This window comes from Crocodylus porosus, unplaced genomic scaffold (assembly GCF_001723895.1).
Source record: "Crocodylus porosus isolate Cpor-Errol unplaced genomic scaffold, CroPor_comp1, whole genome shotgun sequence".
Lineage (NCBI taxonomy): Eukaryota > Metazoa > Chordata > Crocodylia > Crocodylidae > Crocodylus > Crocodylus porosus.
Window position 1 is genome coordinate 47828521 of NW_017728931.1, and position 13493 is coordinate 47842013.

A 13493-nucleotide genomic window follows, 5' to 3' on the forward strand; every position below is an offset into this window, starting at 1 on the left:
TTTTTTTTTTTTTTTTTCTTAATGAATAGTCAGTAAATTTATGGTTAGTTGTCAGCCCTGTTGCTGCTGTTTCATTATGGCGGCACAAAAGGATAAAGTATGGGTCAGGGTGTATCTTCAAATGTATATTCTGCAGTGTGGAAAGCTTCTAACTTGTTTTGAATCAAGAGATGGCCAGTTTATTTTCCTTTCCGAGGAGGGAAAGTTGTTCCATGCATGGCCATTTGTCATATCAAGCTGCGTACCTGTGTGTTTGTTGTTGTTAGTAATAGTAATAGTGGTAGTACTGGTATTAATCAGGGTATTAACTGTAAGTAGTTAACATTTTTATTTTAGTCTGGGGTATTCTGCAGATGTATCTGTGAATCAAATAGGAGCACAACTGAGCTAAGATCGAGCCTTTTCAGCCTTGAATAAGATTTGATTTTCATTAGTTTAGATTGTTTTTGTATATGTATGTGTAAGATAGCATTTTTTCCAGTCATGAACCAGGCTTTTCTTTTTTCCCCTCTAAGGATTTTTTCCTGTTTGTTGTCCTTTTGTTTTACTTCATTTCCATCTGGAATGTACACATTTCAGAAACCACAGAACTCTAGGAGACTTTGCCAAACTGCTAAGGATGAAAGGAAAGGTCACCCCTCAGCTGTAAATGAGAAGGTTTCTGTATATGCCAATGCTGTGTTTCATTTCTGCTCACAGTGACAGCCAAGCGAATGATGGAAGTCAGCATCCCTTTCCTTGGCTTTTAATCTAGTCTCAATCCTTTGCAGCGGACAGGAGTGAGTAGTATAGAACCAGTAAAATAAATTGACTTGAGTCCTTGTAAACAAGAGGTTAAATCCAGACTTGGAAACAAAAGCTAGACTATCCATGTTTGCGGGAAGGGTGGCTGGCTTTCCAGTGTTCTTCTTGACAGCTAGTTGTTGCAAATATTGTGTTCATTTACTGTCAGCACTAAGGCAGCATTTGCCAAGTATTTGATCAGACTTTAAAAGCCCACATCCCACAGTTTCTCTGACGTTTCCATTTCTTTCTAAACTTTGCTTCTCCTGAGAACTACCCTTGAGCTTATGGATTATCTTTTCTTAATGGCTTTCACATTTTATCCTCTCTGCTCAAAAAGAAATTAAGGCAGATTGTTATGTGACTAGCACATCTATTCAGCTTCAAATAGTAATGGAGAAAAAGGTACTGTCAGGGTTACCAACAAGCTGCCCTAGTGTACTCTTTTGATCCCTTTCAACACAATGAAAGACCTCATGCACTTATCTACCTTGTGATAGAAATTTGCAGTTGTCCTGCTCTTAGCCCAGGATCTGGGTACCGTACCCAGTCTATGCAAGCCACTTAATTACCATGCAGGTTCAGCCTCTCCTCCCTTCAGGAGCTTGTGACTAGTGATAAAACAAACAATAACTTTCTTAAAATAAGAATTTTTATGTAGCAAGTGAAACAAAGCATTGGAGAAAATGATTTCAAAACAGCGATCTTTGTTCATGTTAAGAGTCACTTAATCTTATACTTCACTGTAAGCTGGGCTGATGGATTTCTCTCTTGATCTGTAAGAAAACAACAAATCTAATTCACATTATTTTGAGATCTAGTACAGTGTCTTTGTTCCTTCCAGAGTGAGCAGCTCCTAGACTGTTCCATTCTTTCAGGGAAATACTTTTTTCTCAATGCTCCAATTACTAAAATGCCACTTACGCAGCTAAAGTTAGCCACACACACACACATGCATCTGAAGGTGGAGTTGGATTTGGGCCTAAGAATGTCATCATTCCGAGTTGGATAGGGACTCTGTGAAATGCTACGGCTGTTGCTATCAATGAGGCCCAATGCCAGGTTGGCAAGAGATACCCTGAACACAGCATGCACACATGCCCCAATCATATGTAGACCCATGAGGAGGTGGCAAACAAGTCGGAATAATGAATGATTAAACTAGTATTCTTGAAATGATCAGTGATGCATCCAGGGAGATCTCCCTGTGTCACCTGATACACAGCCTACTCTTTTACTCAGTCACAGCAGGGAAAATAGGTTTGGCATATGGGAAAAGTGGAACAATAAAAAACACTTCCTATTAACTGCTACTGCATCCCAAGGACAGTGCTCTGCATCTGCAACTCTGAGAGTATGGGATTTCAGTTGGTGGCTCAGTACAGGTGCAGGCTGTTATGTTTGTTCAAGACATTCACAAATAAATGACTCCAGCCACAAGTGTGGGAAAGAGTGCTGCCAACTGGCAGGCACAGACTGTATTGTAAATAAAGTAAAGCTATGCTGCATTTGCATTAACCGAGTCAACACAGAATAACTTAAGATTCACACATGCAGATTCAACACATTCACATACGTCTCATAGACCAATTGCCATACTTCTTCTTTATCTTGTCCTTCCCTCTGACAGTGCTGGGCTCCGCAGCATGCAGGGAGCCTGTACACCTTTTCTGAGTTTTCAGAGATGTATGCAACTCTACCTTTGTTAGAGCTTCCAGTGAAATTTTTCAGTCTAAACATCAACCCAATTGTCTTGTGACTCTTCATTTCCCTAGCGGTAGCCAACTGCTCAAGTTGTTTTACATGGAAATAATGGATGCAAGTGGAGGGGAACTCAGGCTGTGAGTCACATTACAGTGTGCTTCCAGGTGGGATGCTGGTAATGGGGAATGAAACTGGGACCTCTGGACCCTAGAAGGCAAGTTGTGGTTTGCAGAGTTGGATCATCTAGTGCAGGCAGCAGAGGTTCATGCTTTAAGTTCCAGCAGTGGCGCGAGGCAACCTGGACCGAACAGTAAATAGACCACCGCTATTTATTTTTTCTTACCTGACCCATCACTCGAAACATAAATCCAAAATGCAACAAGACAGGAGACACAGCATCTAAACACCAGCGAGACAATTGGCTTCTGCTGAGTTTGCATCTTTTTCCCATCTCTTTACAATTTAAACAAAAGATCTCCCTTTGAAACTCAAAAAGTGCTCTAGCAATAGATCTGTGACCCTATGTATGTTGTAACTGCAGGTCAGGGAAGCAGCCCAAGGACCCATTTTGGGGCTCCATTTTGTCACCTTTATAGTGCTTCAGTCACCATTAACCTTATCATTGTGTCAAGAGATAGGATTTAGCCCACAGAGAGAACTTCTCCCACTGGCAACGAGAGGTATCTCATAGCCCAATTTGCATCCAGTTTTTTGTCTGTTAGTTTGGGAATCATGCTCTTTTTGGACCCTACCATTAGCATATTTAACTGCTATTAAGGGGAGGTCAAGTGGGAAAACAGTAACTGGTGATGGCTGTGATGAAAAGGACAGGACAGTCAGATCTGACAGCTGAAGTTGGAATGGGTCCAGCGAGGAGGTGCTGGTGTTCACTGAGGTGATGATAATCATGGTACCAAGGTGTGAGAAGATCAAGAGCAATGAAATGTATTGACTCAAGGCAGCAATGGAATGTAGTGTATGCAACACTGCGGCATTTCACATAACTGCAGTTATGTCTTTTAGGTATTTTTCTGCATGTAAAGCCCTAGAACATTATGAATTATAAAAAGGAAGCAACTTCCTTCTCCAAAGTACATCCCTGTTTCTATCTGCCATGGGTTCATCATTTCTATCATTTTAATTTTAAAACATGTTCATAGATTTAAATTTCCTTTTATACTTCATGGTTTGAAATTTCAACATAGACTTACTGGTATAAATATTTGCACTTCTCAATCTTGTGCTCTTTCTGTTACTGAGATACAACCACCTCCTCCCACCTTGAACTGCCCCAGTCTGGCATCTCCAGGTTTTGTCATGATTTACAATGGATGATACCCAGCTTGCCTTCAGCCCTGGTAGGAACATTGCTAAAGTTAATAGGGCAGGGTCCTGGGAGGTGGAGAGAGGAGGGACTAGGGCATGGGTGGGGGTGACAAAGGGTGGAGAAGGATTGAGTGCCAATTCCTGTACCTAATAGACTAAAGGGCTGAGACAGTGAATAATTAGAGCTTCTTCCTTGAACTGTCAGGCAAAGTCATTTCTGTATGTACATGTGTAAGGGCATTTGAGCAGAGCTGGGCAGTTTCTGCCTACAGGCTGGGGGAAAAAAACAGAAAAAACTGCTGTGGTGTATTAATTAATTTTAAATGTAATTTTAAAAACAATATCATGACTTCATTGTAAATTATTTTTGACAGGTGGCACAAGACTTTGGAATACCGAGGGTTGGCCATACTAGGGACTGCTCAGAAGGGAGTGGCCATGGCAGTATCAGGCCCATAGCATGCACCTCTTACATCAGTTGTGCTCAACCTTTTAGCCCTGTGGGCAGGGTAAGTGGTGCAGGGTTGGTCTGTGGGCTGGATTCCTGGCAGGGTCAGCACCTGAATTAGGCCCCCCACACTTTCTCAGACCCATGTGTCTGCTCTAGTGTGCAAACCACAGTCTGGCCTATCAGGCTGCCCCTGGATCCTGAAATTTAACAGCAGAGTTGCGGCAATTAATGCCGCCACTGCTCCCACCCACTGCCAAATGTTGGTATCTGTGGGGATCCCGTCAGCGTGGATGACAGGCTCTGTGGGCTGAATCGGGTCCGCAGGCCAGGGGTTGAGCATCCCTATCTTCCACAATTGAACAAGGTTTGTAGGAGCAGGGCCATAGTCACAGCTACCATTGGATTCTTCAGGGAACTTCTAGAGGGTGGAAATCAGGAAAGCACCGTTTATTTTTCTTTTTTCTTCCTTTTGCTTTTTTTTTTCCTTTTTCCTTTTTTCTCCCTCATTTGGCAAGATTTAAAATAGATGGGGGGGTGGTTCTGTCAAAGCACATTGAATAACAACAATAACCTTTGGAAAACCAATACCAGCAAAAAGTGCTTACTCAAGTGCTTTTCAGATAGCTTGTGTGCTCCAGGTTCATTACCTGATATTTAAAATATCCCTGGCACATAGATGGAAGCTACTGAACTTTCCCTGTCACATCGGATCTTGGGCCTCAAGTCAGTGAAGATGTCTCGTAAATATGCAGCATTGCCTCAAACCAGGACTGTCACATCATGTGACATTACATAACCTATTTTATTTTTTAATTTTCAACTTGTGTGTGTATGAATCTAGAGCTCATAATGGGTAGCAAATTGACGGCCCCAGAGAACCTTCTCTTTCGCTACATACAGAAAGGGCCAAGTGACAACCTTTGTTACACTGCAGTATGCTCCTGCATTATGTAAGCACAACCACCAGCTCCAAACACTCCGAAGTCACAAGAGAGATCTCTAAAATCATGAGATTAACTTAAATCATGAGTTTTTTTAAAGAATAATACATTTGGGAGTTTATTTGCCTTTCCATTTTGGGTCTCTATATCACTTGGGTCCTACAGTTGAGAGTCGCTTGAAATGAGGGTTAGAAGCTTTTTTTTTTTTTTTTGAGTGAAAGGTGAGATTCTCACATAATTTCCTGTTGGCAAGAGCTAGGCTTGAGAGTATTGTTAGCCTGATTAAACTTTGAGAACTGGCCACAGGGATAAAATTACTCTAAACTACAAAACTTTAACATAGTTGAATGTAGTTGTGAGGAATGGGGATAGTTGGGACTGAGTAATGTGATTTGAATTGGGGTGCTCTACAGCTCAGTGCAAAACCGTGGTCACTATCAGGATAGCTAACTCAGTTCTGTACATCTGTGTTCAAACATGGCACAACTTGTACAGTAGACAAGCCCATAACTGGAGCACATTTAGGGTTGAAGAGTAGGTTGTCACTCCACACAGAGTGAGGAACAGACCTCACAGTTTCTGACTCTTGGCCTGGTGCTCATCAGTTGGACACCTCTGTCTCTCACCCAGTCAAAATATATTTCACTTATACACTCTCCAGATGGAGAGCTTGGCGCTTTAGCAGCATTGATTAATTAAGTTTCAGGCTATCTCCGATGGATCAGTGTAATAATGATTATTAATATACCCAATTACTGTTAAAATCTTTTCATGTAAAAAAGGAAAGAATAAACTCTAGTCCAATACTGACTTGCATAAATATGACTGAATAATAAATACAAACTGGCATTAATTGATCATTAATGAAGTGATTTTTTTTTTTTTTTTTTTTTAATGGCATTTTCAAGTGAAATAGTGAGATCTGGGACCCACTGAAATCAATAGGAATTTCTGCATTGAGTCCAGTGGAACTAGGATGTCTGCAGAATTATGTCAGCAACATTATTAGCTCAGCTACAGAGCACATAGGTCATTCCTTGTATGTCTTTTTTCTCTCTTAGCGTAGAGCTCATGCTATGGTCAAATATTCCATAAAATTATAACCTTTAAAGCACAGAATGTAGAGCACAAATGAATTAATGTTGATAATTGGTCCATGAGCTAAGTTCTTCCCTCATTAACTCACCATTCAATGCAATTTAAGATGATGGAGTTACCTCATGTGAAAAGCCCCAGTCTATTAAGTCTGGTCATGTTCTTAAAGTTGAATGCTTACTTAAGTGTTTTGCTGGTTGGGGGCCCAACTGAGGGCAGAACTTACCTCAAGCTTTGCTTTTTCACGATGGTCTTATTTTGACACTAAAACCTGAGTGCTGCATGTAGCAGTGTTGTGGCACATCATCTCTGTGATTTCTCTTAAGGGGAGTTAGAAAAGAAATTTGACACTAGTACCATCCTGATCATAAACTGGCTTTGAAATGTATGTCTCCTGTAGGTGAATGGGCGAGGAGTGAGGTTTTCATAGATTCATAGATGTTAGGGTTGGAAGGGACCTCAGTAGATCATCGAGTCCGATTCCCTGCATAGGCAGGAAAGAGTGCTTTCTGCCTTTACTGTTGTTGCTCTTTGTCTTCAGATGAATTTATGCAAGTCTTGGCAATCAGTCTGTTTCTATTGTGAAGCCAATCTTTCTGGCCTTCTGTGCATCTGCTCCTTTTGACTTCAGTGGAAACTGTGCGTGCCAGGGCTATAGGGTCGGTCCCTATCATGTCAATTTCCAGGCAGTGGAAAGAGACAGAAAGGATGTTTAAATAAAAGCTTTGAATCAGAAGAATATTGTAGAGTGCAGCAAAAATTGTATCAAAACCCTAAAATCTTAGACTCAGCAGTTTTCTTCAGGCCAGTGGTTTTCTCCTCTTCATGGTTTTAAAACTTTGTTTTTTGGAGGCGTTTTCAGCCAGGCATTTATATTCTCTTGCATATAAATTAGCACAGCAGCAGCGGTGTTAGTATTCTGTGCACCAATGAGGCTGGACAGAGAGGTGGTGTAATGTGACATCATTTAAAAGGTGGGGCTTCCCTGTTTTTTGCTGAAAATCTCAGTGGATTCCTTGCTGAACATTTTTGAAACAGAAATTTTCTAACTTGCCTTTATTAGCTAATCATTTTTTCTTTCAAGCTTGCCTTTTTATCACATTTCAGTTGGAACAATTTCTTATCCAAATTTCAGTGTGCACTGGTTGTTCAAGATACCTGCCAAGGTGAAAAGACTGTGGGAGTAATTTTTAACATTGGAAAACTGTATTTTTTCCCCTGTTATTGTGGGACTCAGGAAGAGCTAAAGGGATTTTACTTAGAGTTTCTTTTCAAACAAAATGTCTCCTTTGAAGAGAGACCAATTTTCCCAATTTGTCCTGCCAAAAGAGGAATTCTCAGAATGCTATGCGTATGCCTTAAATAGAGTGGCCTCCACACGGCAAGTAATATAAAACAACCCACCTCACAGGGGAGTTATGTTATTTAATTAGTTAATATCTCTACAATTCTGAGAAATATTCCTGGCTGTTTGCCCATCTGTCAACTAATCTAATCTTATCCTCTGAGTTCATTGATCACTGTTTGCCTATCACAAGTTTATTTCCCTTATCTGGTGTGTGAAGAAATTGAGAGCTCCATAGTCAGAGACAAGTATCTTTCTGGTGGACCATATCCTGTTCAGTAGGAGCCTAGGCAGCTATTACACTGGATTCTGTTTTGCTAACATTAGGATTACTTATGAGGGTTAGGCCAAGCTCTTATGTGGAACTTTGGTTAAATATTTCTGGTGAGATTTTACATATTGCTCTTCAGAGCCTAGGGGCCAACTCTGCTCTCATTTCCACAGATGGAGCTCCCTGTACTTCAGTGGAGGTTACGCCTATGGGATTGAGGGTGGAATTTGGCCTAACACATTGAGTAAAAAGGAAAACAAATACTGTGCACTAGAATGTATCGCTTGCCAGAAGCAACATGTTGGAATGTGTCTGGTTCCCTTGCACAATCCCAAAATAAGCCATGAGATTGAGAAACTGTGGCTTTCCTTCTGGGTGTAACATAAGCTCTGTGTATAATATTATCATTTTTAGTAACAGAGAGTTTAAAGTTGGCAATGACAGCCTTCAGATTGGTAAGTACACCTGTTCCCTGAATCTTCATCATGTGCACTGAATAGGATTCCACATTTCCAGTAACAGAGCGAATGCATAAAAGTGTTTTTGATGGGCTACCGTATAGCAATGAAGTAAACAGTTAGGAGCAGGGAGACTGGTTGACACCAAATGAAGCAGACAGATGCTGGTGTTTAAAATATAAAATGCTAGATTATGTTGGAGTCCCATAGGTTATTTTCTTTTTTTTCTCTCTCTATGGGTGTTGTACTGCCCCCCTCCCCCAGTTCTTTAAAGATTATGTCGCATATTTTATAAAAGATGGATTTTCTCTCATCACTTGTGTCCATGCAGCATTCTGTGTGCCTTTCAGTTGTCAACCACTGCTTGACAAGTGGCTGGATTTAAGTGGTGCTTCTGGTATATAATTAATGAAAGCACACCCCTTAACGAAGAACAAGGGACTTTAAGGTGCTTTAGTGTCTTTTTTCACAACACTGACTATTGGCAGAGCCTCCAACACATGTTTTGGTCCCCTGGGGTTATGACAGCTTCCTAGGACTGCCTACAGCTGCTATGACTCCACTGGGACTTGAGGCCAGTGAAAGATGGCTTATGTTGCACTTGTCAGAAGAATTCTCCCAAGACTCTTGTGGGCTTTTCTGCAGCCCATATGTATCACCCACCGCACATAAAACTAAGTAACATAAAACTAGTTTGACTAAAATATAAATGAATGATGAGCACGATCTTGTTCTGCCATGTCTTGTTCCAGCCTGATAATGTAAATGAAAAGCACAAAGAGTTCGCTTGGTGTTTTTGTCTGGAAATGGGAAGATTTCATTTGATTAGGATAGAAGAATGTGACAACAGTAGCCACCATCCAGCTTTTCTTTTCCAGGTGACTTGGTGTCTCGAGCAATGCATCACCTCCAGCCTCTCAATGCAAAGCAGTATGGCAATGGGACTCCTATGCACCACAAGCAGGGGTCGCTCTACTGGGAACCTGAGGCTCTGTACACTCTCTGCTATTTCATGCATTGTCCACAGATGGAATGGGAAAACCCTAATGTCGAACCTTCAAAAGTCACACTTCAGAATGAAAGGTAAGATCTCATTTGTGGGATTTATTATGTTTATAAAGGTATTTTGTTAATAAATCACTGTTGCTGGCTAATTGCTAATTACAGGCTGTACACAATATATTACAATGCAGTCTAGTTTGGTTAGGATCACCATCTTCAAATAAATTTCATTTGCAATGAAGTGCTCCTTTGCTGACCCAGTATATATCAAAAGTGACACCCAGTGGCTACATATAGCAGATTGGTTCCAGATGTGTGTTTGGTACAGATTTCCTTTTTCTTTCTTTGTCATTTGGCTCGCCTATGTTTTGGAAAGGAAAATTAGAGGCTCTATTTCTGACCTAACAGGTTTGGGTTTAAATGTGTTTTTCTAAAAATTAATAGGATTCGACAACTGTAATTTGGGAAGTGGAAAATGAATGGAATATTGTGCATAAAGAATAGACTGTGAGACAGCAATGCTGATTGCCCAGGCATGACTCATGTCTACATTTAGGAGTAACCTTGGGGCTTCCACTTACCAGGCTGGCAGGTGATGTGTGATTTTCTGCTTTGGATGCAATCTCTGGTGATAAATAAAGGAAACAAAGGTAGGAAAACGAAGAATGACATGTTAGACAGCACTGCTGAGTTGATACCTAAGACGACAGGGAGAAGGAAGTACTGTGTGATACATGCTAGATCACTGCACTGCATGTGCACGCATGAAGCAAAACAGGTTTCCAGATAAGGAGTCACACTGCCAAGGAACAAGGAGTTCCTGAATGACAGTCCTTTCTGGTGCCCCAAGGCAAGTTACATAATGTCCCTGCATCAGTTTCCCCATCTCTAAAATAGGGATGATGCCTGTGTTCTTCAGTCATAAGTGTGTTGGGAGGTTTGATTAGAGTTCATATAGGACTTGAAGGTATGACTTGTTAACAGTTTATGAATACCTATGAGGTTTGTCACATGCCGAGTTGGTCACATTTTCAAACTGGCCTCCAGTCTTTCACCCCCAAACTATGGATTAGAAAAATGTTCATTTGCACATGCACGCTAATGGCAACTTGCCCATATAATGACTTGATCTGCATATTTTAAAATGAGGTTTGTATCTTGAAGAGCACATTTGAAAAATGTAATGGTGAAAGATGTACAGCGTGGTGTACCTGACTGTTTCAGGCCTTTTATTGGTGTATAGGAAAAACTTGTAAGATGAAATTCTTGTCCTACTGAAGCCCACTGGAGTTTTGCCCATGGGGTGAAGTAAGGAATCGTAAGTCATTCCTGTCTCTCTGAAAAATGTAAACAGGGACCACTGAGAATCAGTTACCCTGAAAGTTCAGTGTTGCCAGCTCTCATGGTTTTATTTCAAGCCTTGCAATAGTTTGCAGTGCAATAGAACGAGGTCCCTTAGGAAGCTCTGAAATCCCCTTCACTGGAAGTTCTCAAGAAGAGGCTGGGGTGGGCATCCTGTCTGGGGTGGGCTGGGAACGGGGAATCCTGTATATGTGTCAGGGCTGGACTACATGATTCTTGCTATGATTTTATGATATTTGGTGCTGTTCTTAACTACTGGTGCCTGAAGTCGTAAGATCTCATTTATAAGCGCAGCTTTCTTTTATCCATTTTTTAAGCTCTCATGATTGCTGAGAAGATCTGGGAAACATGACCCCTGAGGGTTCAGGAGCCAGAAAGGGAATTAAAAGAACCTTAAGTTTATGACTTTTTAAAAAATCTTGTGATTTATTAGCCAGTCTTATGACTGTGGGAAGCCTCATGAAGTTGAACATTTGGGGTTAGCAATCCTGTGTAAAAGGTTATTTCAATGAAAAGTTAGAGGATATCTTTATCCCCATACTGGAACTTTTACCTACATGAGTATTACCATGGAAACCGGTAGGCTACCATGAATAAGAATGCAGGTTTAGGTCCTAGAGTTGCAAGTTTTCTAAAGATCTGTCAATGGAAAGTGACAAAGGACAGAAACCTTTGAAAAGTCTTTTTTTTTTTTTTTTTTAATATGGTGTTTTCATCTCTTTTCCCTTTTCAGTGATTGCCTGTTATGTATAACTTCTTTTAGCTATTGAAATAGGGATTATATAAAACCAGAGGCAATTCTGGTTTTTTAATACTTAGCTTGGCAAATTCTCTGTGTTTGGAAAGCCAGTTTAGCAATGGTGGTAATGTGGTTAGGGCCAGAATAAGTACTCTGTGTTATTGCCAGGAGCTTGTGGTTAATTTTGGAAGGAACAGATTTCTTCTATTGCCTAATCAAACATGCTTTAGTAGTTAGTAGCTGAAAAGCACAAGTGGAAGTGATACAGGGTAAAACATATGCCCAAATATTTCCACTAAAGTGTGTTGTATTACATCCTGTACTGGCTGGATATAACCATCCGGTGCTGCCTCATTATAGGTATTGGTTTAGCTGACTTCTGTTTAGTGCTTTAAAAATCTTTAGTGCTTTGCTTTCCTCACCGAAGAATACCAGTGGTATTCCTTACGCTGTACAAGCACTCTTTATGGGCTGTGACTTATCTCTAGTATTTTCAGTTTTCATTATGGGTTATTAGGTATTTTGGGAAAGTGGGTTTGTTAAAACATGAGTTTTTATATTTAAAATATTTCTAAACCTTGTGCTTTACCTAGAGTTCAGATTCTTTCCTATTTTGTCATGCTGCTGCAGTTATTTCCATGCTGGCAGTAAAACAGAAAGAAATAACTTGCAGACAGATTTTTTTTTCCCTTTTCTCTGGTCCCTTTCTATTTCTGGTGCAAAGAAGTCAGAAACTGAGGGATCTGGCCAGAGGAAAATTTCCTTGAAACGGTGAAGTCCTCAACCTACATGAAATCAGCTGCTTCTGGTAGCATGCCCTCTCCTTGCCCTTGCAAAAGTGGCATGCTGTGACTGTTAATAGTTAGGGAGGATATACATCCAGAGCATGCTGTAGTCTAGTTTAACTTCTCTCACGTATATGGATATTGGCATTGAACTTGGCTGAGAATCAGGGAGCTGCCACTGGCTCCTCAGTGGTTCTTTCAGCTCCTCTACTAAAGGAGCTGGACACAACAGAAAATCTTGGCTACCATCATCATTCTTTTTATTGTTAATACTTATGAGCAACAGCCTTGTTGTAATAGGCAATATACACACACAAAGAAGATGGTCCCAGTCCTACAAAGTTTACAGTATAGGAATGGCAGATTAGGCTTTACCTTTGAATAGCTCTGGCCAGTAGCATTTATGTAGTATTTCTCTGCTGTCAGATACTGTTTGTTCTTCGCTGAACAGGGATATGGTATGTTTATCTACATTTAAGAGGCGTGTGGTATATATTTATCTGTATTTAACAGGCAATACCATTGCAAGTTCCCGAGTTTTTGGAGCTCATCCTTAGGCCCACCTTTCCTTGTAAAAAAAATATGCAGGGTCAAGAAGTTGTAGAGAAAAGCTGATAGATGTGACCCAGGTGTATCCTAAGAACTCAGAAATCTGGAGATAAATAAGTAAACCCAGATTCATGTGGTTCCCCCCCAGTGTCATAATTTTTAGGCTAATGATTTAATTATGGAAGGGTGGCTATTTGGATCCTGGAGTTTGGCAGTGCTGGCAAATAAATCATCTGACTGGTTTTTGGGAGCAGCATGAGGAACATCATCTTGGTCATCTGCATCTCACAGGCCTGACCCTACACAATAAGTCAGGGACCTACTGAAATCATGATTTCGCTTTTTTTTTTTTTTTTTTTTAAATGGTGCTCTCTGTGATTTTGGCAGGCTTGCTGCAAAAAAACAAAAACTTAATGGCAAGCAGAGAAAAGAGTAGGAATCCCTGCAGCCTTGGAGCACGGGGAGCGGGAGGGGGTGAGAGGGAGCAAATGAGAGGCTTGTCGGGGGAAGGGGAAGATGAGGGAGGAGGAAGCCTTGGACCGCTAAACCAAGCAGCACCCACAAGTAGAGCCCAGCCTAGACTGACGAGCGAAACATATACACAGGTAAGCAACAGGGGCCAGGGCAATGCTGTGAGTAGGGGGCCAGTGCACACATCCACAGGAGGCCTCAAATGCCTCTA

The 13493-nt window shown here is 40.9% G+C and overlaps 1 protein-coding gene across 1 annotated transcript in view; it reads left to right on the top strand.

Annotated features, from left to right (window-relative positions):
* Positions 1–13493, top strand: part of BTBD11 (BTB domain containing 11) — a 289139-nt gene that overhangs the window by 180556 nt on the left and 95090 nt on the right. Inside the window, exon 4 of the mRNA XM_019544797.1 lies at positions 9253–9457. Coding sequence (XP_019400342.1) covers positions 9253–9457 — 205 coding nt within the window. The remainder of the gene's footprint in view (positions 1–9252; positions 9458–13493) is intronic.